The sequence below is a fragment of the Bidens hawaiensis genome, unplaced genomic scaffold (genome assembly GCF_021521415.1).
Source record: "Bidens hawaiensis isolate Kalapana, Puna unplaced genomic scaffold, B.hawaiensis_p1.1 tig00020332_1, whole genome shotgun sequence".
In the NCBI taxonomy this organism is placed as follows: domain Eukaryota; kingdom Viridiplantae; phylum Streptophyta; class Magnoliopsida; order Asterales; family Asteraceae; genus Bidens; species Bidens hawaiensis.
In genome coordinates, this window is record NW_027493093.1 from 401,743 (window position 1) to 426,086 (window position 24,344).

Below are 24,344 nucleotides of genomic sequence, written 5' to 3' on the forward strand. Positions count from 1 at the left end.
GAGTATCATTACAGAACTGTTAAATTATTTAAGAACTTGAAGGAACCCTTGAAAACTAACATTTTTTATAAAAAATTTTGTATGTTAATGTTATTTAAGTGTAGCTTTATCATATTTTATATCTATATACTTACGAGTTCAGTTTTGAAAATTAGTTTTTATACATATCTATGTTTTGTTTTACACTTATGTAAATTTGTTTGTACATTAATTTTACACATATGTAAACTTGTGATTAATATATGTAATCAAATTTCTTTTATATAAAATATGATAAAACTACTCTTATATAATGTTAATATATAAAAAAAATTAAAAAAATGTTTGGTTGTATAGAGTTCCTAGTAGTTCTTAACTTTTTTAGAGTTCTTAAATGATACTAACCATATATATATATATATATATATATATATATATATATATATATATATATATATATATATATATTAGGCTACAACACCATTACATCCTAAAAACTATCATTTGCTGACTGGACATCACATGACGTAAAACACCCCATTTTATAGCCCTCCACTGCACATAGCCTATATTATTCTTTCTTTGAAGTCACATTCTTTTTTTTTAGATCAATTCCAATAATTTAAATTTTTTTTAAAAGTAGAAGCAAAAGCCTTAAAAATAGTTCCAATTACAATAAAGAGGCAGGTAAGCGGACAACAAGCTGCGCCGCCATCCCCTTTTGAATGGCAAAACCGATCCTACTGAAAACAAAGTTATCGTTCTTCGGCGTCGATGAGTTACTGTGCACAACTCGTTGAACTCTTTTTAGAAACGCAACAGCATCGGGGGCAAGAGACACAAATGTGTCAAAAGCAAAAGGAATGAAGGCGTGTTGATTCTCCACACACGCCTTCTCGTGCTTAGCAATTTTTCCTGCTTCTGCCTTTAGCACGGTATGCCTAGCAACAAACCCGGTGTCCCTAAGCCCGACAAGAGGGGACACCCCAGTAAGGTCCACACAAGCATGCTTCCCCCCCGCCCATCCAAACACAAGAATGTCCGCTGGTCGGAGAGTAGACCTTCCTTCACGTGGATCCGACAAAAAATTCACATGGGCCTCTTTTCTTGCCGAGATTCCCGCCCGTTTTAACACATCACAAAGGACATCTCTGACCAAATCATGTCTATATTTGAACCCAGGGAGTTCTTTGCAATGAATCGCGTGTTCACCAAAATTATCTAAACAAACCTTACGACACACCGGGCATGGCTCATCAACTGGGAACAGTGGGATCATTAAACGATATTTAAGAATGGCTCGGTACTCCACTGCTGACATGTGCTGGCCTAACCTTTCGATTGGGGTGACAGTCAAAAAGTCTTGAGCATGAGGAGCCTGGAGACATTCTAAGACATTCTTTTTTAATTATAATATTATATAAAATTTTAATAAAAACAAAATAAAGAGGTGAAAGAAAGAAAGAAAAAAATTAGGTGTCATCTCCTTCATCGGTCAATACTTGGCCGGAGGAACGACGGAGATCCGATTGGAGCACCAAAATCCGACAACCGAACCGCCTCACAACCACCTAGATCCGATCGGAGCAACCAAATCCTCAATCAATCAATCCAATCATGTCTCTAAATATGAAAACCCTAACCCAGGCCTTTGCAAAAACCGCTGCCGTAATCGAAAAGACCGTACAAGACGTCACCGGCCCCAAGCCTCTACAGGACTACGACCTTCTCGAGCAGATCGGATCCGCCGGTCCAGGCCTCGTCTGGAAGCTCTACTCCGCCAAGCCACGTGGCGGTTCGACCGTTATCTCGCAGCAGTACCCTACGGTTTGTGTTTGGGTGCTTGATAAGCGCGCGTTGTCGGAGGCTAGGGCACGCGCCGGGTTGTCTAAGGCGGCTGAGGACTCGTTTTTTGAGATTGTTAGGGCGGATGCCACGAGGTTGGTGAGGCTGAGGCATCCTGGAGTGGTGCATGTGGTTCAGGCGTTGGATGAGAATAAGAATGCCATGGCCATGGTTACGGAGCCGTTGTTTGCGTCCGTGGCGAATGCGGTTGGGATGTTGGATAATATTGCCAAAGTGCCGCGTGAGCTGCAAGGAATGGTAGGTTGTTTGTTTTGAGGTTATGATTATTGTGCGTTGGTTGATTTAACTAATGTGTGTATATGTATTGGTAACTGTGATGTTAATTAGTGATTGTTATGAGCATAGAGTGTGAGGGCTGAGCGTATATCGGTTTGGCTTAGTTTTGTCTGGTTATTCCACTACATTGACACCGAAAATCTGAATTCGGTTTTTGCAAAATCATCCACCAAAACTGATAACCAAAATCGATATTGCTTATTTCGCTTTGTTTGTTGGTTGTCAAGTTGGTTTAGTTAGTTAGCAAAACCAAACTTTGGAAATTTTTTTTTCTTACAAGTACATGAAATGGAGGTGTGTATACATGAAATGGATAGAAATATATGAAAATATGAATGGCTCAGTTTGGTTTGTTTTGGTAAACCGTGGGCACACAAAAAACTGATAACCGATTTTCGGCAATTTGGTTTTCGGTTAGTTTCGGTTCGGTTTTGTCGGCTATCAGTTTGGTTTTGGTTAACTTTTCGTTTATTGCTCATCCCTAGACTGTGAATGATAACTCTGCTTCATATCCCCTAAAATGTACCCTCCTTTTGTAGGAAATGGGATTGTTGGAGGTAAAACATGGTTTGCTTCAGGTAGCAGAATCTTTGGACTTTCTACATAATAATGCTCACCTTGTTCATCGCGGTCTGTCGCCTGAGGTATACACAAGCTTATTTGATCTTACTTATTGATCGTTGTAGTCAATGTTAGCATTTTCTTTGATCATTTTTTTCATTGGTTATTATAGGCTGTGCTAATTAACTCAAGTGGAGCTTGGAAGCTTGGTGGATTCTGTTTTGCAATATCTGCAGATCAATCATCTGCTGATCCGTCTACTGTTCCGCCCTTTCATTATTCTGTGAGTGGTAACATTGGTGGAAATTATATAACAATAATGTAAATATCCATTCTCTAGACTTATGTTTCACATGATTATGTTATATTAGGAATATGATGTTGAAGATTCACTGTTGCCACTTCAGCCATCTCTCAACTACACTGCACCAGAGCTAGTCAGGGCCAAGGCTCCTTCATTTGGATGCTCGTCTGATATTTTTAGCTTTGCATGTCTCGCATATCACTTAATTGCTAAAAAGTCCTTGTTTGACTGTCGCAACAACGTGAAAATGGTATTATATTTAGAAGGATAATTTTTTTTTAAAATCCGTAACACAAGTTTTCCATTTTGTTTATTGGTAACTTTGTGTACTTTGATGCAGTACATGAATAAATTGACATATTTATCCAGCGAGGCGTTTTCATCTATCCCCCCTGAACTAGTTTCTGATTTGAAGCGAATGCTTTCACCAAACGAGGCTTTAAGACCATCCGCTTTAGATTTTACAGGTAAAGTGTGACTTGCATGTGTTCAGTGTGAAGGGCAGTTTTGACTTTTCACTTTGTAGTTTATAGTTACTTATGATTTTTACTTTTCAGGTTCTCCCTTTTTTCGTGATGACACTAGGTTGCGAGCGCTTCGCTTCCTGGACCACATGCTTGTACGTGCGTGGGATTCAAGTTATTTATAATAATATTCTGAATTAGTATGATGTGTTTATAAGATACATTTATGTTAATATTTATTTGCTTTAGGAAAGGGATAACATGCAGAAGTCTGAGTTTTTAAAAGCACTGTTGGACATGTGGATAGATTTTGATGCTCGCATATTACGATACAAGGTTATTACTTTGTTTAAAACTGTGGGCTATTAAAAAATATTCATAAACAGTTTGTTTAATTTCACAAGTTTAACTTTGTTTCTGTTTGTGTAGGTTCTTCCGCCTCTATGTGCAGAGCTTAGGAATATGGTTATGCAACCAATGATTCTGCCCATGGTTTTAAAGATAGCCGATTCTCAGGTATCTTGTTTTAAAGTTAATGCAAAAAGATATTTAAATAATAGGTGGTTGGTAGATTTGTTTGTATATGAAATGGGTTTAATCACTTGCATTATGTTTATTTATTTCGTTTGAAAAACGCTAATTTGTGTTGACGTAATGCAGGATAAAGTTGATTTTGAGACTTCAACACTACCTGCTCTTGTTCCTGTCTTAACCACTGCTGCTGGTGAGACCCTACTGCTTCTTGTGAAGCATGCGGAGTTAATTGTCAATAAGGTAAGTAATTGACATTATTACCCTTCTTCTTTATGATGCCTATTTTGCACATTCCATTGGTGAAAGTTGAAACTTGCATTTTTCTTTTTGTATGGACAAATTAGTAATATGCCATTAAAAAAGTTTCATCGAACAAGTAGCAGGGTCACCTTACCCTTGTGTTATTCGTCAATCTGGATGTTCGTTTATGTAATAAACGAACAAACACCAACATTGTTTGTTCATTTAGTTAAACAAACAAATAAACATGAGCACATGTCTTGTTCATTGTTCGTGAGCGGGTGTTTATGAATGTTCGTTTACATTCATTTATGTTCGTTAGCTTACGTTTGTTTAAGTTTGTTCGTTTGTATATTTATTTTACTTTTAGGTTCATTAATTTTGTGCAATATATTGATGTGGTTCCAACGTTTAATCGTTAGCCAAAAGAAAATAGAAAGATTCCAGATTAGAATATTAGAGAGAACATAGACTAACTTTTCATTCATAATCCTTCTCAACATAGGTTTTTCCGTTTTAAAGAGATACAAGAAACACGAACACACGTAACACACTATTAGTCTAAAAAACTGAAACATGGGAACCTAATTCCCTTTATTTAACTCAAACCCTAACATACTGATAATTAGAAAATAAACAAATGAAAGATAAATGCACAGCCTACTCTTCGTGCATGGGCTCATGTTTCATGGGCTTGGGATCTTTGTCGGGTTCTTTCTTCATGGGCCCAGACACATAACATATATCACCCATTACAATTTAGTCTAGTAGTTTTGCATTCTAGCCTAACCGATTGATTTTCATATTTACCTTTAATTGGTGTTCGGTAAGTTATGTCCGTTCATCTATGTTCGGTTATGTTCGTTTGCGTTTGTGAACCGTTCATTTATATTGTTAATGAACGAGCTCGGACAAGAAAACCTGGGTTCTTTGTTAGTTTGTGTTTGATTGTTTGTTCTGTTTAAGTTAAACAAGCGGACATGAACATGCTCTGTTTGTGTTGGTTCAGTTCGTTTACAAGCCTAAGAAAAGTACAGATTTATCCTTCTCGTGAATAAAATATGGATTGTGGAACAAATGTAGCACAACCAAATAGTTATAATAGTCGGGAAATATATGGACCATATAATATATGAAAAGTTAAATATTAGAATTAATGTTTTGATAGATTATTTTTGTAACTGCATCTAGTGATGTTTATAATGGCAGGCTAGTCAAGAGCACTTGATTTCTCATGTTTTACCAATGCTTGTGCGAGCCTATGATGACACTGATGCTCGCATGCAAGAAGAAGTGTTGAAAAAAACTGTGACTCTCGCTACAAAACTTGATCCTCATGTAAGTTTGTTTTATGTTAATTGATTAATTGTATATAAAAGGGAAATGTTAGATTGTTAGTTTAAGATTATGCTGACATCAGGTGTTTTGACTAAAATTCAGCTAGTAAAACAATCAATTCTGCCTCGTGTTCATGGCTTGGCCCTTAAGACAACAGTTGCTGCGGTATGTAATCTTTCTTCGTATAATATTTAAAGATGCAGTAAACTTAAATTTAAAGTCCTTATCTGATCTACTAATCTGGCAGGTGAGAGTGAATGCCTTGTTATGTTTAGGTGATATGGTTAATGTACTCGATAAGCCAGCAATTTTGGAAATCCTACAAACAATTCAACGTTGCACTGCTGTTGACCGTTCTGCCCCTACTCTTATGTGCACCCTCGGTGTTGCAAATTCCATTTTGAAAAAGGTCTAACATTTATTTATTTATTTGTTCTCTCTTTTTATTTATATATTCTGTTATGGACTACTCACATTTCCCTTTTTCTGGTATTCTGTTATGTAGCATGGAGTTGACTTTGCAGTTGAACATGTTGTTCCATTACTCATCCCCCTTCTTCTTGCACAACAATTAAACGTTCAGCAGTTCGCCAAATACATGTCTTTTGTTAAAGGCGTCCTCAGGTATGCCCGTTTTCTAGCAAAATGCAATTATTTATTTGAATAAATTATTGGAGACACTTGCAGAGATAACTTGCTGCTGTACTCTTTATCCAACTTGCTGTGATAACTTGCTACTACACTCTATTATCCAAATTGGTTAATTATTTTATATTATACTCTCCAGCACTCCCTCTCAAGCTGGAGCATATATGTTAATCATGCCTAGCTTGTTACAAATATTGTTAATTCTGCTTCCGGGTAAGGCTTTGGTGAATACGTCTGCTAGCTGATCTCCACTCCGTACGTGGGGGGTTTTAATTGTTCCATCCTCAAGTTTTTCTCGAGTAAAGTGACAATCACTTTCTATATGTTTGGTTATTTCGTGGAATACTGGATTGTTTGCAATATGAATTGCTGCTTGGTTATCACACCATAGCTTCATTGGTTGTGTTTGCTTAAACCCAATTTCGCTGAGAAGATTCCGAACCCAGACTAGTTCACAAGTAGTCTGTGCCATAGCTCTATATTCTGTTTCCGCACTTGAACAAGACACAACACTTTGTTTCTTGCTTTTCCAAGAGACCAGATTACCTCCCACAAGAACACAATAGCCAGTGGTGGATCGCCTGCTTGTTGGGTCACCATTATAATCAGCATCAGTAAATCCTTCTATTGTTTGATGACCATTGTTTTGATATAAGATTCCACGACCTGGTGCGCCCTTCAAATATCTAAGAATGTGGCACATAGCTTCCCAATGTGTTGTTATGTTGTGGTCTCCGATCCATCATGGGTCGGGTCCGGTTTAGACGAATAGACAGAATTAGGAGATTAAGCTGTTTGAGTTTTGGCCAAGCCCAACAGCTCTAATCAGGCCCAGTTTAGTTAAAGGGTTAAACCCTAATTGTCTAGTCTATATATTCTCTCCTGTACTTGTAAGTTGGTATCACTCAATAATAAGAAAACCCTAGTTATCGACAGTGGACGTAGGTCATACACCGTGACCGAACCACTTAAATCCTTGTGTCTCTTTCGTTTATTCTTTCGGTTTTACTATTGTATTCGTGTTTGTGTGTGACTCCGAACCTAACAATTGGCATCAGAGCCTGGTTCTCGATTATACACACAGTTCCGCCGCCGCTGCTCCGCTACTACAGTTCCACCGCCGCTGCTACAGTACCGCTGCCGCTGCTACAGTACGCCGCCGCTACAGTACCGCCGCCGCCGCTACAGTACCGCGCCGCCGCTACAGTACCGCCGCCGCCGCTACAGTTCCGCCGCCGCTGATTAGGGTTCCGCAGCTGCTGGTTCGTTTTTTCTGATCAGTTTCCAGTCCTTTTATTCCTTGGGTAGTTTGGTTGTTTGCTGTAATCAAAACTCAGTTTGGATAATGGCTGAGGACGGAAAGATCAAGATTGAGAAGTTTGATGGTCAGGATTTTGGATGGTGGAAAATGCAAATTGAGGATTTGCTATGTCAGAAAGACTTAATGGAAGCACTAGAAGAGAGGAAACCGGAAAGTATGAAAGATGATGAGTGGAAGGTACTTGACAGAAAAGCCATAGCTGTTATTAGACTCTCACTAGCTAAGAATGTGGCATTCAATATTGTAAATGAAACTACCACGTATGGTCTTATGAAAGCCTTGTCAAATATGTATGAAAAGCCTTCTGCATCAAACAAGGTATTTCTGATTAGACAGCTAGTTAACACCAGAATGAAGGAAGGGGCATCTGTTACCTCTCATGTTAATGACTTCAACACTATTATTTCTCGTTTGTCTTCTGTTGATATCAAGTTTGATGATGAAGTTCAAGCGTTACTCTTGTTATCCTCGTTACCCGAAAGTTGGTCAGGGACTGTTACTGCAGTTAGTAGTTCTTCTGGGAATACTAAGCTTACTTTTGAAGGAGTCCGGGATTTGATTTTAGGGGAGGACATAAGAAGGAATTCTGGTGAGACATCTAGTTCTATATTTTGAGCACCGAAGGGAGAGGTAGGAGAAGAGAGAAATGTAATGGCAGGGGTAGGTCAAAGTCTAGAAGAAGAAGTCAGTCAAAGCCCAGAAAAGACATTGAGTGTTGGAATTGCAAAGAAATGGGGCATTTCAGAAACCAATGCCCTAACCCCTCAATTTCAAAAGAAAAGAAAGAATCTAAGAAGGAAGTTTGGCCACCGGTTCAGATGATTCAGAAGGTTCAGAAGACTCTTATCTGCTGTGTTGAAGAATCAACAGATTCATGGATTATGGATTCTGGTGCATCTTTTCATGCCACTTATAGCACGAAGAAGATGAAGAATCTCTGAACAGGTAATTTTGGTAAAGTTCGTTTGGCTAATAATCATGCTGTTGATATCACGGGGATGGGGGATATTGAACTAAAAACTTCATTGGGCACCTCATGGACTCTAAAGGATGTTCGGGTCGTTCCTAGCCTTAGAAGAAAGCTAATTTCTGTTGGGCAGTTAGATGACCAAGGATATGATGTTATGTTTGGTGGGGGTAAATGGAAAGTTGTGAAAGGGAATCTTGTGATCGCCAGAGGTAAAAAGAAGGGCACTTTATACATGGTTGAAATTCCAGCTGATGGGGTAAATGCAGTGACCAGTGGACCGAGTCAGTCTAGTTTGTGGCACCAACGACTCGGCCACATGAGTGAAAAAGGGATGAAAATGCTCGTTACTAGAGGAAAAATTCCAGAACTGAAGAAGGTTGAATCTGAATTTTGTGAACCATGTGTTTTCGGTAAAAAGAAGAAAGTATCTTTTGTGAAGACCGGAAAACAACCGAAAGCTCAGAAATTGGAGCTTATTCACTCTGTTGTCTATGGACCAACTTCAGTCTCTTCTTTGGGAGGATCGCACTATTATGTCACCTTCATTGATGATTCGACACGCAAGGTATGGGTTTACTTTCTTAAAAATAAATCTGATGTTTTTGATACTTTTAAGAAATGGAAAACTGCTGTTGAATTGGAAACTGATTTGAAGGTGAAATGCTTGAAGTAGGATAACGGTGGTGAATACGTTAGCAAAGAATTCCGTGATTATTGTGAAGAGTATGGTATTCGGATGATCTTTACAGTCCCTGGCACTCCTCAACAAAATGGAGTGGCAGAACGAATGAACAGGACGTTAAATGAAAGGGCAAGAAGTATGAGACTTAATGCCGGGCTTCCAAAGACGTTCTGGGCAGATGCAGTTAACACTGCAGCTTATTTAATTAACCGGGGATTCTCAGTACTGTTGGGTTTCAAGACACCAGAAGAAGAGTGGAAGGGTAAAGCTGCAGATTATAAGCATTTGAAAGTCTTTGGGTGTAGCGCTTATGATCTAGTGAAAAATGACAAGCTTGATGCTAAAGCTAAAAAATATGTTTTCATTGGATATGGGTCAAACGAAATGGGCTACAGGCTTTGGGATTTAGAAAGCAGAAAAGTAGTCAGAAGCAAGCATGCAACTTTTAATGAGGCTGAGTTATACAAAGATAGAAACACTTCAAAATCAAGGGTTCAGAAAGAGCAGGTTGAATATGAAATTGATGCTCAGAAAAAGACAGTTGAGTCAGCTACCGAACCCGAGACAGAAACTGAAGAAACCACAGTTCCTGAATTTGAAGATGATGCTATTGGTGGAAATGAAGAGTCAGAGGGAGTCTCTGACAGTGGGAGTTCAGAGTCTGAGGATGAACAGTCTCCACAAGAACCTGACCCGCCTCAGCACTGGGTTAGGAGGTCCACCAGAGTTTCTAAACAGCCGGTACGTTACAAACCTTCAGTTAATTATCTCCTTTTAACTGAAAATGGTGAGCCAGAGAGTTATTATGAAGCACTTAAGTTGAAAGATTCCCTCCAGTGGGAGCATGCTATGAAGGAGGAGATGAACTCTTTGAGTAAAAACCAGACATGGGTTTTAACCAAGTTTCCACCAGATAAAAGAGTTCTACAGAATAAATGGGTCTATAGAGTTAAGGAAGAACATGATGGGTCTAAACGATACAAAGCTCGTTTAGTGGTCAAGGGTTTCCAGCAAAAGAAGGGAATTGATTATAATGAAATATTCTCTCCAGTTGTGAAGATGACCACCATCAGATTGATCTTAAGTATTGTTGCTGCAGAAAATTTACATCTAGAGCAATTAGATGTTAAGACAACATTTTTACATGGTGATCTTGACGAGGAGATCTATATGGCACAACCTGAGGGATTTCAGGTTGTCGGGAAAGAAAAATGGGTCTGCAAATTGAAGAAAAGCTTGTATGGTCTGAAGCAGGCACCTAGGCAATGGTACCTAAAGTTTGATGATTTTATGGTGAGAACTGGGTACAAGAAATGCGAGGCCGACCATTGCTGCTACTTAAAGAAGTTTAAAGGCTCATATATCATTCTACTTCTTTATGTAGATGATATGTTAATTGCAGGATCTGATATGAAGGAGATTCGCAAGTTGAAGAAACAGTTGTCTGATGAATTTGAGATGAAAGATCTTGGTCCAGCCAAACAGATTTTGGGGATGAGTATATCCAGAAAGAAAGATGGCTCCATAACACTATCCCAAGAGAAATACATAGGGAAAGTGTTAGAAAGATTCAGGATGAATGATGAGAAGACTAAACCGAGAAACACACCTCTGGGAAGTCATTTCAAACTTACCAAAGACCAGTCTCCCAGAACAGAGGAAGAAAGAACAGAGATGGCTAAAGTTCCGTATGCATCTGCTGTTGGCAGTCTCATGTACGCCATGGTTTGTACACGGCCAGACATTGCTCATGTTGTCAGGGTAGTTAGTCGTTTTATGTCGGATCCGGGAAAGGAACATTGGGAAGCGGTGAAATGGTTACTCAGATACTTAAAGGGTACTTCCAGTTTGGGGTTATGTTTTAAGGGGAAGGATACAATTCTCAGGGGTTATTCAGATGCTGATCTGGGTGGATGTAAGAAGACGTTTAAAAGCACTACTGGTTATGTTTTCAAAGTTGGGGGAACAGCAGTATGTTGGATGTCCAGACTTCAGAAAAGTGTTGCTTTATCAACCACTGAGGCAGAATATATGGCAGCAGCCGAAGCAAGTAAAGAATTAGTATGGTTGAGAACTTTTCTTGAAGAGTTGGGAAAGAAACAGGCAGAGTTCTTCTTATATTGTGACAATGAGAGTGCAGTGAAACTTGCGAAGAATCCAGTCTATCATTCGAAGACTAAGCACATCGGGAGGAGATATCACTTTGTCAGAGATTTGATCAGTGATGGTGTTTTCAGTTTGAAAAATATCTCAGGTGCTAAGAATCCAGCAGATATGTTCACCAAGCCGGTGATGCTGGATAAGCTGAAGCTGTGCAGAGCTTCAGCAGGCCTTCAGGAATAATGTTGAGAAGGCGAAGGGTAACTAGGAGGTGCAAAACCAGATGGGTTTTATTTTACATGTACAAGGCAATGCAGGTGAAGACATTTTACGTCTCCAAATGGGAGCAGGTTGAAATGTTCGACGCATCCAAGTGGTGGTTTAGAGAAGATGTCTTGAAGCCCAAGTGGGAGATTGTTATGTTGTGGTCTCCGATCCATCATGGGTCGGGTCCGGTTTAGACGAATAGACAGAATTAGGAGATTAAGCTGTTTGAGTTTTGGCCAAGCCCAAAAGCTCTAATCAGGCCCAGTTTAGTTAAAGGGTTAAACCCTAATTGTCTAGTCTATATATTCTCTCCTGTACTTGTAAGTTGGTATCACTCAATAATAAGAAAACCCTAGTTATCGACAGTGGACGTAGGTCATACACCGTGACCGAACCACTTAAATCCTTGTGTCTCTTTCATTTATTCTTTCGGTTTTACTATTGTATTCGTGTTTGTGTGTGACTCCGAACCTAACATGTGTGGTTCTAGGGAATGACATGAACTGGCTAACCACACTTACAGGAAAAGCAATATCTGGCCTGGTAATAGTAAGATAGTTTAACTTACCGATGATTCTTCTATACTTCTCGGGATTTGCCAAAAGATCGCCTTCATCTGCTTTCAACTTTGCATTTGGTATCATTGGTGCATCACAAGTCTTTGCTTCAATCATTTCGGCTTCTTTTAATACATCTAAGCAATATTTTCGTTGATTTAAGCATATTCCCTTACTACAACGAGAGACTTCGATCCCTAGAAAGTATTTTAGTGTTCCTAGATCTTTTGTTTGAAATCGTGTTCCAAGGAAGCCTTTCAATTTCTTTATACCGATTTCATCATTCTCGGTGATTACTATATCGTCTACGTATACCACTAGAAGAATACACCCTGATTTTGAAGATTTAAAGAACACCGAGTGGTCAGATGAACTTCTCTTTAACCCAAATTCAGTAACCACGGTACTGAACTTTCCAAACCACGCACGAGGAGACTGTTTTAGTCCATACAGAGATTTCTTTAATCTACACACTTTACCTGACTCCCCCTGAGCAACAAACCCAGGTGGTTGCTCAATATAGACTTCTTCCTTTAAATCTCCGTGTAAGAATGCATTTTTAACGTCAAGCGGATATAATCCCCAATCATATGTTGCAGCTAATGAGATGAACAAACGAACAGATGATAACTTAGCTACAGGAGAAAAAGTTTCTGAATAATCCAAACCATATGTTTGAGCGTAGCCTTTTGCTACTAATCGAGCTTTTAATCGTGCAAGAGAACCATCGGGATTAACTTTAACAGTATATACCCATTTGCAGCCAATTGCCTTTTTGTTGACCGGTAAATTTACAAGGGACCAGGTATCGTTTCTTTCGAGGGCTTCCATTTCTTCAATCATAGCTATACGCCATCCAGGATGAGTAAGTGCTTCACTTACAGTTTTGGGAGTCGAAATGGAATTGACTGTTGCCACAAATGCCTGGGAGGCTTGAGATAATTTGTCATATGAGACAAATGAAGCAATGGGGTACGTACATGTACGCTTACCTTTTCGAAGGGCAATTGGAAGATCAGTATCGGGTTCGCTTTCAGAAGATTCATTTAGTGAATCTGTCGCTGAATCGGTTGGTTTGGGAACAGAATCAGATGTTGATTTGTTTCGCCTTTGATATATACTTGAATAACAGGAGGTTGGTTTGATTTGGAAGGATGTTGTGAGACAGTTGGCTGCTCGACACTTTGGAAATGGAATGTTTGGGGCCGAACAGATTTTGGTTGGACAAACTCAGGTGTTTGAGACTGAGTAGATTCTGATTGGGCAGACTCGAATGTTTGGGAGTGAGCAGGCTCTGGTTGGGCAGGACTGTTAATTGGTTGAAATGATGGTGGCAAAACAGTCTGAGGATAGGATATGAAGAGGTAGGTCCCAGCAGAGACCAGTTGGTCCCGCAAGACTCACCTTGAACAGGGACGTCTGCGCAAAGGCCATCTGCTCCCGCAGGACCCACCATGCTCATAGGATCTTACGCGCAGTACACAAGCTGAACAAGCAGGGAAAGCCTCCCAATGGTGAAGTACCCCGCCTGTTCCCGCAGTTGCGGATACAAGCCATCAGGGAAGGCTACCCGCAGACAGCAGGGCTACACGCACAAGACACTAGCTACTTCAGTAGTCACATGAAGAAATGAGCAAGGCGGGAACAATCCCGCCTAAATGAGCCAGTCTGATTCTGAAAGATCTTTTGTACCATGCCTACCAAGGTATGGACAGGTCAGACGATCTGACCAGAACAGCCCATGAGCCAATCACAGGGTGACAGCTCATCGACAACAGGGCGAGGAGGAGCACCCTCTAGTACTGTTTGTCACTATTAGCCGCTGCCTACTCACCAACCCTTACTGAGGAGCATGCGCGGCCTACAGTTGGTGGAATAGTGTTACTGTTGGCCGTAACCTATTCACCAACCAGCATGGCCTGCGTACAATCCACAGTAAGTGGGACGTGCATAAACTACAGTTGGTGGAATAGTGCAGCCGACTTTGTTACTGTTGGCCGTAACCTACCCACCAACCAGTATGGCCTGTGCATAGTCCACTGTTGGTTGAACAGGAATACTATTCAGCCGGCTGTACCTTCTTGGAAACCTACCTTCGGCTATAAATACTCCAATATCTTGGAATGGTAAGATCATCTGATATCCAGTTATCTAGCAATCTCTTAATATACACTTATATTCAGAGCAACCTAGTCTGATTCTCACGCCGGAGGGTGGTCACAAGGAGGAACTCCCCCCTTCTCAGTGACGAGCTTACGGTGTTTGTTTTGCAGGTCTCCTGAAGAACAGCCTTCTCAGTTAGACCTCATCCGTGGGAAACATTACTTAACCCCCAGATTATCTATAATCTGTACCGGGTCACTTAGTGTTTCTTCATTGGCGCCATCCGTGTATAAAAGCTAGAACTACTTTAGTGTTTCTTCCCCCAACGCACCCGGGGGAGCAGCGTGGCGAACCCAGTCCACGCACTCCACAGGTGTGCGAAGGGTTGTTCCTCGGCGTATGTTCCATCGCGGAACATACACTTCATTGGAATCCGTCACTGCAAAAGAAACAAAGGCAGTAAGGAAAAGATGATAAAAAACATAAGGGAAAAAGAAAGGAACCCTACGCACCTGTAGGGTCAATGACAGGCCGATAACCGCCAAACCCATCACCTGAACCTAAAGGAAATCCATCCAACAGGTCAGGCAGACGGGAAGGTGGCAAAGATCGGCGGGAAGCCCTGCGCGTACCTGATGGTCCGGCCATTGGTGCCGGTGGCGCGGGTATGGTGGCAGCCGCTGTGGTCGCCGTTGGGGTCGCCGCCGCGGTCGCCGCCTCATCAGCAGCAGCAGTAACCGCCGGCTCCGTGAAGGATGCTGTAAAAATCGCACTCACGGCCGGCGATGACGTCATCTCGACCGGAACAGTTGGCCCAAATGAATGAGCAACTGGACCAACGGATGCAGACGCAGGCGCCTGGGTCGACGCCTCAGGAAGGCTGACCGAGCCTACCGTCATTGGCGGGGAGGTACCCCCCCTGCGCTTCACCCCGGAATGCGTCAACATACACGCCTGCACAAAGAATGTTAAATTTAAGAAGTAATAAATCTGCAAAGACATTATGATTGTACTTACGGGTTTTCTTGACCCTGAACGTACGGACGGGCGGGGAGGAACCCGATGGAGCCGGCCTCTTGGTCCCGGTCACCGTCGTCTTCGTTGGTTCTCCGGAGGTAACGGTCGCAGCCTCCGGAACAGTGGTCTCCTCACCACCGGGCTTCCCCGCCACCTCTTCACTATCTGACTCCGAGTCAGATAGAACCACCGGACCAGCCGTGGAGGCCTTCTCCTTCCCTTTCCCGCCGGCAGCAGCTTTCTTCTTCCGCACCAATGGAGGAGCATCTGAGGATTCCTCAGAAGAAGACAGGTCAAGAATTCCAACAGCGGGTACAGCATTAAGGGGTTGAGGAAGGAATATCGCCTTACCTGGCCGCCGTTGGCTCAGGATCTCGTGGCCCAGCGGATAGACCTCCACAAACCGATCCGCTGTTTGCTCCAGGATGGGCAACTCGCCCTCGTCCAAAGCACGAGTACCCATCCGCGCGGGACCGTCGGCTTCCCGCGGAAACAGAAGCGACTCCAAATCATTTCCCTCTGAAAAAAAAGAAACAGTTAGAAGACAAACTTGTATCAAAAAAGAAAAACAAGACATACCATAGGGAATAGAGTTCAAACCGTATTCGAGGAGGATGGGAACCAGAGATGCATCTTTCCACACCCGGCTCATCCCTAACATGACCATCCCGGACTCCGCAAACCGGTAAACCGGAGATTGGATCCGGGATATCTTCGAAAACCATTCCGCCTCCTGGTAGTTGGGGGCGTGAAGGCTCGGTATCGCTTGGCCATTTTTAAACTTCATGGCAAGGGGGATGGCGCGGGCAGAAATGTAGAAGAATTCCTGCTTCCACGCGCGAAGACTGCGCTCGGTGTCGCATATCTTCAGACCCTTAATACGGGTCGTCAGGGTGTACCACCCTTGGATGCACCTCCAGGTATAGAAGGTCATCAGGCGGTCCACATGGGGCTCGATGCCCAAAATCCGGCACACCCACTCAAAATGGCGAATCTTGGCGATCGCCATGGGGTGCAGCTCGGTCAAATGGACACCGTGCCTCTCAAGGACACGGTAAACAAATTTTGTCAATGGGAATCTAAGATTCCCATAGACAAAAAATGCAGCATAAACCCCGATCTTGCCACTGGGGGCATCGTACACGGTCTGGTGGGATTCAGGAAACTCAGGCTCGAGATGATCGAGCATGAACTTCCTGACAACATACCGGTACTGATCGCCGGGCAGAGCACACTGGCACTCACCAGCAGTACCCCTGTCGTCAGCTATAGCTTCAGCATCACGAGAGGACATTATTGCAGAAAGAAGAGTGATTTCGGGAAAATGCTTGCCTGAAAAAGGGGAGTATTTGCCGGAAATCACTAAGAAGAAGAAGAAGAGTGAAAAGTGTGAATTGCAAATAACCCTCTCCCCCTTTATATAGTAATCGCAATTAATGCGGTGAATTTAATGCGGAGGAGAGAGAAATCAAAGGTGCAATGAAACTATGACACGTAGCAAAAAGCAAGCTGGCAACAGCTGTTGAAAGGACGTGTGCCAGTAATTTCGCGGCCACGCGCCCGAAAAATCATGCCCACGCGCTTGAAAAAGCAACTGGAATGACCATGTTCTGTCACGTCACCATAACTTCCTGCACGTCCTGACACAGTCAGAAGAAACCGTCACACGACGTTTCAGATGTTTGGACTGTTCTTATCCTCACCAACCTTTCGAATTTCAAAATTCAAAAAGATTCAAAGGTAAGCGGGAAAATACCCCTTACCTTGGCAACCAAGTAACCATAAGACGGATGCGGGTACAGTGTTAAGGCAAAACCTTCCACATACCTAGCACCCGCAGGGAATTGAAGCCAAGAATACCCCGGCAACAAAGTAACTATAAGACGGGTGCGGATACAGTGTTAAGGCAAAACCCTTCACGTACCTAGCACCCACAGGGAATTGACGCCAGGAGTACCTTGAAAGTAAAGTAACCGTAAGACGAGCGCGGGTACAGTGTTAAGGCAAAACCCTTCACATACCTAGCGCCCGGCAGGGAATTGAAACCAGGAAGGATCTTCTGGGCAATGCTTGTGGAAACGGAAATAACATCCCCGCATAGCGGGAACGTCGAGAAATACATTGTTTGAGGCTCCAGGATGGAATTGGTGGTTTAAACATAATTGATCACTATGTTCAAAACCACTAAAACCTCAAGGAGAATCCACACAAGTGAGACTCAACGCTCCTGACTTGCGAGAAGGTTACATACCTACCCACATCATACCCAAAGATCAAGCAAAAAAATCGGGAATTTTTGCTAGTGACATTAGGAAACCCGCGGGAAGAATCCCCACGGAGAACCTTAAAACTAGAAACCCTTTTCAAAACCCCTTGCTTAAAGTCCAAAAGTTCACCTCACTTTATTAAACATTCAGGAGAAGAACATTGGACTGGGGGGACTTGAAGAGGTAGGTCCCAGCAGAGACCAGTTGGTCCCGCAAGACTCACCTTGAACAGGGACGTCTGCGCAAAGGCCATCTGCTCCCGCAGGACCCACCATGCTCATAGGATCTTACGCGCAGTACACAAGCTGAACAAGCAGGGAAAGCCTCCCAATGGTGAAGTACCCCGCCTGTTCCCGCAGTTGCGGATACAAGCCATCAGGGAAGGCTACCCGCAGACAGCAGGGCTACACGCACAAGACACTAGCTACTTCAGTAGTCACATGAAGAAATGAGCAAGGCGGGAACAATCCCGCCTAAATGAGCCAGTCTGATTCTGAAAGATCTTTTGTACCATGCCTACCAAGGTATGGACAGGACAGACGATCTGACCAGAACAGCCCATGAGCCAATCACAGGGTGACAGCTCATCGACAACAGGGCGAGGAGGAGCACCCTCTAGTACTGTTTGTCACTATTAGCCGCTGCCTACTCACCAACCCTTACTGAGGAGCATGCGCGGCCTACAGTTGGTGGAATAGTGTTACTGTTGGCCGTAACCTATTCACCAACCAGCATGGCCTGCGATCCACAGTAAGTGGGACGTGCATAAACTACAGTTGGTGGAATAGTGCAGCCGACTTTGTTACTGTTGGCCGTAACCTACCCACCAACCAGTATGGCCTGTGCATAGTCCACTGTTGGTTGAACAGGAATACTATTCAGCCGGCTGTACCTTCTTGGAAACCTACCTTCGGCTATAAATACTCCAATATCTTGGAATGGTAAGATCATCTGATATCCAGTTATCTAGCAATCTCTTAATATACACTTATATTCAGAGCAACCTAGTCTGATTCTCACGCCGGAGGGTGGTCACAAGGAGGAACTCCCCCCTTCTCAGTGACGAGCTTACGGTGTTTGTTTTGCAGGTCTCCTGAAGAACAGCCTTCTCAGTTAGACCTCATCCGTGGGAAACATTACTTAACCCCCAGATTATCTATAATCTGTACCGGGTCACTTAGTGTTTCTTCAGGATAGAAAACTGTCATCAATAAGAATAGCATCTTCCTTGGATGGATAACTATGTGGTATGGTAAAGAAAGGAACGTTTTCATGAAACGTTACATCCCGAGATACTAGGTATCGCTGAAGAGCAGGAGAAAAGCATTTGTAACCTTTTTGTAAACGACTATAGCCAACAAAGACACATCTAAGTGATTTTGGATCTAATTTGGTAAGATGTGGACGGGTATCTCGAACGTAACAAGTGCTTCCGAATATTTTAGGAGGAACGGGATACAAAGGTTTTGTAGGGAACAGGACAGAGTATGGAATGTCCTCATTGAGAACGACTGATGGCATGCGATTTATAAGAAAGCATGCCGTGGAGACCGCATCTGCCCAAAAGGATTTTGGAATATTCATTTGAAATAACAAAGCTCTAGTTACTTCAAGGAGATGTCTGTTTTTACGTTCAGCCACTCCGTTTTGGGCAGGTGTATCGACACATGAGGTTTCATGAAGTATCCCATTTCGCAAAAAGTAAGATTGAAATTGTTCCGATAGATATTCTTTAGCATTATCGCTTCGTAATGTACGGATCGATGCATTAAACTGTGTTTTAACTTCAGAATGTAAGTTGCAAAAATGGGAAAATACTTCAGAACGATATTTCATAAAATATATCCAGGTTACACGAGAATAGTCATCAACAAACGTTACAAAATACTTGAAACCTAGTTTAGAAGTAATAGGACAAGGACCCCAAATATCATAATGAATCAACTTGAAAGGAGACGCAACCCGCTTATTGACTCGAGGACTTAGAGGTACACGTTGGTGTTTAGCAAACTGACACGACTCACATTGCAAAGATGACAAACTAGAAAACTGAGGACATAATTTCTTCAGACTTTGGATAGAGGGATGACCTAACCGGCAGTGTGCTTGTAATGGTGATGAACTTGGGCAAACTAGAGAGTAGGGTGTTTGTGTTTCAAGTATATACAAGCCATCTGATTCCCTTCCTTTACCAATGATCCGTTTTGTCGACAGATCCTGAAAAATACAAAAACCAGGATAAAATAAAGCACTGCAATGCAATTCAGGTCGCGAGTGATTTACTAACTGATAGTAAATTGAATGGGAAATTGGGTAAATTTAAAACTGATGACAGATGAATTGAGGGAGTAATATTTGCACTTCCTGAACCGAGAACTTTTGGAGTTGATCCATCAGCAATGGTGACATGAGATGATTGTGAATGATTATGAAAATTTGAAAGGAGTTTGTGATTACCAGTCATGTGTTCAGAAGCTCCAGAATCAATGACCCATTTGGAAGTAGTAGCAGATTTACCTGCCTTAGCAAATGTGGCTAGCAAATGTGGCTGTTGGATTTGTGTTGGGCGAAGTCATGTTGGGCTGATAAACAACTTGCTCATCTTCTGAGTTGCCTTTGTTATTGTTTGCTGCTAGATGAGCAGAATAGTTTCTTGCGTTTCGAGCTAGTCTTTTCTTGTAATTGTACTTGGTATGCCCAAACTCATGACAGTAATTGCATTCAACATTTCCATTATTGTTTGTGGGAGTAAAATCTCTTTGACCAGGGTTATAATTGTTGTAACCACCACGTGAGTTACTTTGATAGCTGCCTCTTGAACTCCCACGAAATCCTCCTCTGAATCCCCCTCGACTTACCAGTGCACTGTTATGAGCTGATGGATTTGGCAAGGGAATGCTTTCATGGCGTAGCATTCGAGCAAATGTCTCTTGGAGAGATGGAATTGTTGATTCATTTAGAAGCTGAGATCGGATAGCATCAAATTCCGGTCGTAAACCGGTCAGAAAACTCATCACTGCTATTTGTTCTCGTTGGGCTTGCATTACACGTACATCTGTGCTGAGGGGTAAAAGTGTGTTTAGTTCCTCGTATGTTTTCTTGAATCATATCACATACGCTGTTAGGGATTGATCAAGTTGCTCCCTCCTATGGTAGGACTTGCAAACATTGTATATTCTAGACATATTGCTTTGTCCAGAATATAGAAATTCCAAGTAGTCCATCAGTTCTTTGACATACTCACAATGATTGATGAGTGACATAACAGACACATCAATAGAGTTCTTGATTTGCAGGAACAACCGAGCGTCATTTTGCAACCATTGATCTCGAGTTTCATCTGTTGGAGGATCAGAGGTGAGATGATAGGCTTTCCCTATACTACGCAGATAGATACGAATGGTCTTGCTCCATTCGAAGAAATTGGTGCCATCGAGTTTGTTGTCAGTTAGCCGAGTTGGTAGAGATGACACATCTGCAAGATTAGGAACAACATAACTAGTGGTATTTTCAGAGTCACTTTTGGTTTTACCAGAGTCGGTCATATTTTTGACCAGAAATCTAAGTTAAATGTCAATCAGAAAATAGGAAATAAAAGAGAATCTGTTAGTTGAGAGGTCTGATGTGCAGAACAGAAATGAACACAGAATAAAAAAAAATACAGGGATGTTTTGGATTGACACAGAAAGAAAGGTGGTCGTTCGATACAAGATGCGCCCTCACGCGCCGTCGAGTAGGGCGACGGCGGTGGTGGCGTGTGGATTGTTTTCTGGCTGTGACATTATTAGGAGTTGCAATTCAGAGGTAGGTGAAGGTGATAGTGGAGGAGGTGAGATGAATCAGTGACTTGAAAACAAGATTTTATGTTTTATCTTGAATACGAGCTGGCTGGTTAAGAACAGACTGATTCTGATGGTTGTGACTCTGATACCATGTTAATGGATTTCAGCTAACATATATTAACCAGAGATTAGAACAGAGAATTGGGAGAAATAGACTTATATTTCACACTTTGAACTATAACATACATTACATATTTATACTAGATGAAAACTTAATATAATACTATACAAGTTGCAAAATTATTGTAGACACTTGCAGAGATAACTTGCTGCTGTACTCTTTATCCAACTTGCTGGGATAACTTGTTACTACACTCTATTATCCAAATTGATTAATTATTTTATATTATACTCTCCAGCACATTATATCACACGATTTTTTTGTTTTAATTGCAGGAAAGTTGAAGAGAAAAAGGGAGTAACAATGAATGATACATCAGTTGAAACAAAATCATTCCCTTTACCAAATGCAAGTTTATCACAACCGCCTTCTGTTAAAACCGTTCCAACTGTTTCACCCGCCATAAAATCTAACTCCACATGGGACGAAGATTGGACCCAACCAAAACCATCTTCCACACAACCCAAATCACCATCAATAAACGCACCACAAAATGTCCCCATCATGTCTATGTCTACATCCGTGCAACAAACACCAACATCGTGCCTAGCAGCCGATTTCGAGTGGCCCCCGCCCTTACCCTCCAATCAAGGTGGTGATAGTATAAAAGGCGGGTCTTCAAACGCTTCAAACGCAAGCTTTGATAATTTAGACCCGTTTGCAAACTGGCCTCCGGCAGCACCACAAGCTTCAAACGGGTTATCAAACCCACACCCGTCTGTAAACCGAACCGCCACACGTGCAGAAAGTCAACTAAATAGTAATACCAATACCAACTGGGTCAACAACCTTGACTTTCCTGGTATTAGTATGAACGGTGGGAGTTCTAGCCATAACTCAATTGGGTTCATGAGAAATGACCATGGTACATCAACCGGGGCTAAGACTCCGGATCTTAGTTCCATATTTGCATCAACCAAGGGCTTGCAGGCGGCACCGAGACTGGCCCCACCGCCTCAGAATGCTGTTGGTAGAGGGAGAGGTGGTGGTAGAGGCCAGGGGCAAAATCGTCAATCGCGTTCCACCAATGCAAAACCGTCATCTGAGCAGCCTCCGTTATTGGATTTGCTCTAATTTTGAACCTTACGATGGGCATGAATATGCATGCGTGTTCATATATTGTCGTCACGTTTTCAAGTTTTGTTTTCTTTTAATAGTTTGATATACTTGTAGTTTGCTTCTGTTATTAATATAGCATTTCATATTATGTTATATTTGATTTGTGTTGTTTGTATTAGTACTCTGATTCAACTGGTTTAGTTGCTCAAAAGTACAATTCTTTATTCATAATGTAAGAGTATATTGGAGTGAGTTGGTAAAACGCAGACTGGTGTTTTAAGTTTCAAAATGGAAATGTCAGTTTGAATGGTTTTCTTGATAAGATTGACCTTCATACAAAATAAAGTATCAAAATATATAGTGTTAAAGTGTGCTGGTAATGACATTCTGTAGCATTAGGAGGCTACCACTAACGAAAAATGTCTAGTAAAAGTTAAGGAAATGACATATATGATATCATAGAACAACATACATACAACATTAGTAACGAAAGTAGCAAGCCAAGTAATGTGTACACTCTCCTAAGGGTCTTTAATCCTAATCCAACGTCTCCACAAACTCATATCCTGGACAATATAACTCTATCAAATGATGCATACCCTCAAGTGAGTTTTGGTCTGCTTCTACCTTCCTCCCCTCCACAATGAAAATTTATACAAATGAAGCTTAAAACTTATGATATCGTGTGGTTTGTTGAGATTTATGTAGATGAAGCTAAAACTCACTTATTGTGTTTGTTGAAATTTATATGAATTACTAAAACTTACTTAGGGAGTTGCTACAGCTCAGTAGCACCTTAGTTCAAGCAGTAACAATTTTGTCTATCAGCAACCAATGAGCTAAGTAGCAAATAAGATGTTTTCGTATCTTATACTGCAGCCAAATCTTAGAACTTCGGTAGCAACAAATATGCTACCGAGTGGAATGTAAGTGTCGTGGTCACACCCTAATTGCCATAATTGTTTACAAAATGTTATGACGTGTTTGCACAACCATTGTAACGGTTCGACATCGATATAAAGAAATCATCTCGCCTAATTTCAGCACATCAAGTTGTACAGTGGAGAACGACTTATTTTTTTATAGAAATTTTTCTATCTTCTTAGGCGAAATACCTTAATCTGAAAATAATTAAACGTTTCAAAAAGGTTCTAAGATATCAAATTGAAAAACGCGAAACCTACTATCAAAAAGATGAGCTGCAACATTTATAAGGTTTCGAGGCAATAGTCTTATGGACCACCATCCAACCATTAAATCATATATATGGGTGGATATAAATGGTAACCATTTAGAATAGATAGGTAGTTGAATCCATAAACATAAACATAAACATAAACATCAAGTGGTTGTGTGGCCATCGTTTGTTTATTTGTCTAATTGTACGATGCCAATATCATCAACTTCGTTTCCCATTGGTTTCTTGACTTCTAGTACCAGATCTTGGATTTAAAATTTATATGTTTAGACCAAGGGTGGGATATTTTTATGTTATATGCTTCATTTAAGAAATAAATGTTTGTTGTAAATCATTTGAAATAGTCAAATTAAATAATATACATATACATTATTCATAAGAATACAAAGCAAGTTAATTATTATTTAAATGGATCCACCTAACATGTAAATCTAACTTTTTCTATAATAATTCCACACACTCATGACATGTGCTTTACATTCATATAACTTTAACCATTTGTGAAATGTCACCTTATAAAAGTGATTATTGGTTAGTCTATGATACAAATACTCATGAATGTTCACTTATGCAATAATATGCTAATTTAATAAAAATATTGGTTACTATTTAGATAAACAATGCCCACAA

The 24,344-nt window shown here is 41.3% G+C and overlaps 1 protein-coding gene across 1 annotated transcript; it reads left to right on the plus strand.

Moving 5' to 3' along the window:
• Window positions 1-1,454: 1,454 nt before the first annotated feature.
• On the plus strand, window positions 1,455-22,692 carry LOC143560457 (SCY1-like protein 2 A). The gene is made up of 14 exons (XM_077048756.1): window positions 1,455-2,082; window positions 2,661-2,765; window positions 2,855-2,965; window positions 3,054-3,236; window positions 3,327-3,453; window positions 3,544-3,605; window positions 3,700-3,786; window positions 3,880-3,966; window positions 4,111-4,224; window positions 5,434-5,562; window positions 5,665-5,727; window positions 5,810-5,971; window positions 6,068-6,186; window positions 21,733-22,692. The coding sequence occupies exons 1-14, from the start codon at window positions 1,597-1,599 to the stop codon at window positions 22,529-22,531; spliced, it is 2,634 nt and encodes an 877-aa protein (XP_076904871.1). The 5' UTR covers window positions 1,455-1,596; the 3' UTR covers window positions 22,532-22,692.
• Window positions 22,693-24,344: the final 1,652 nt, after the last annotated feature.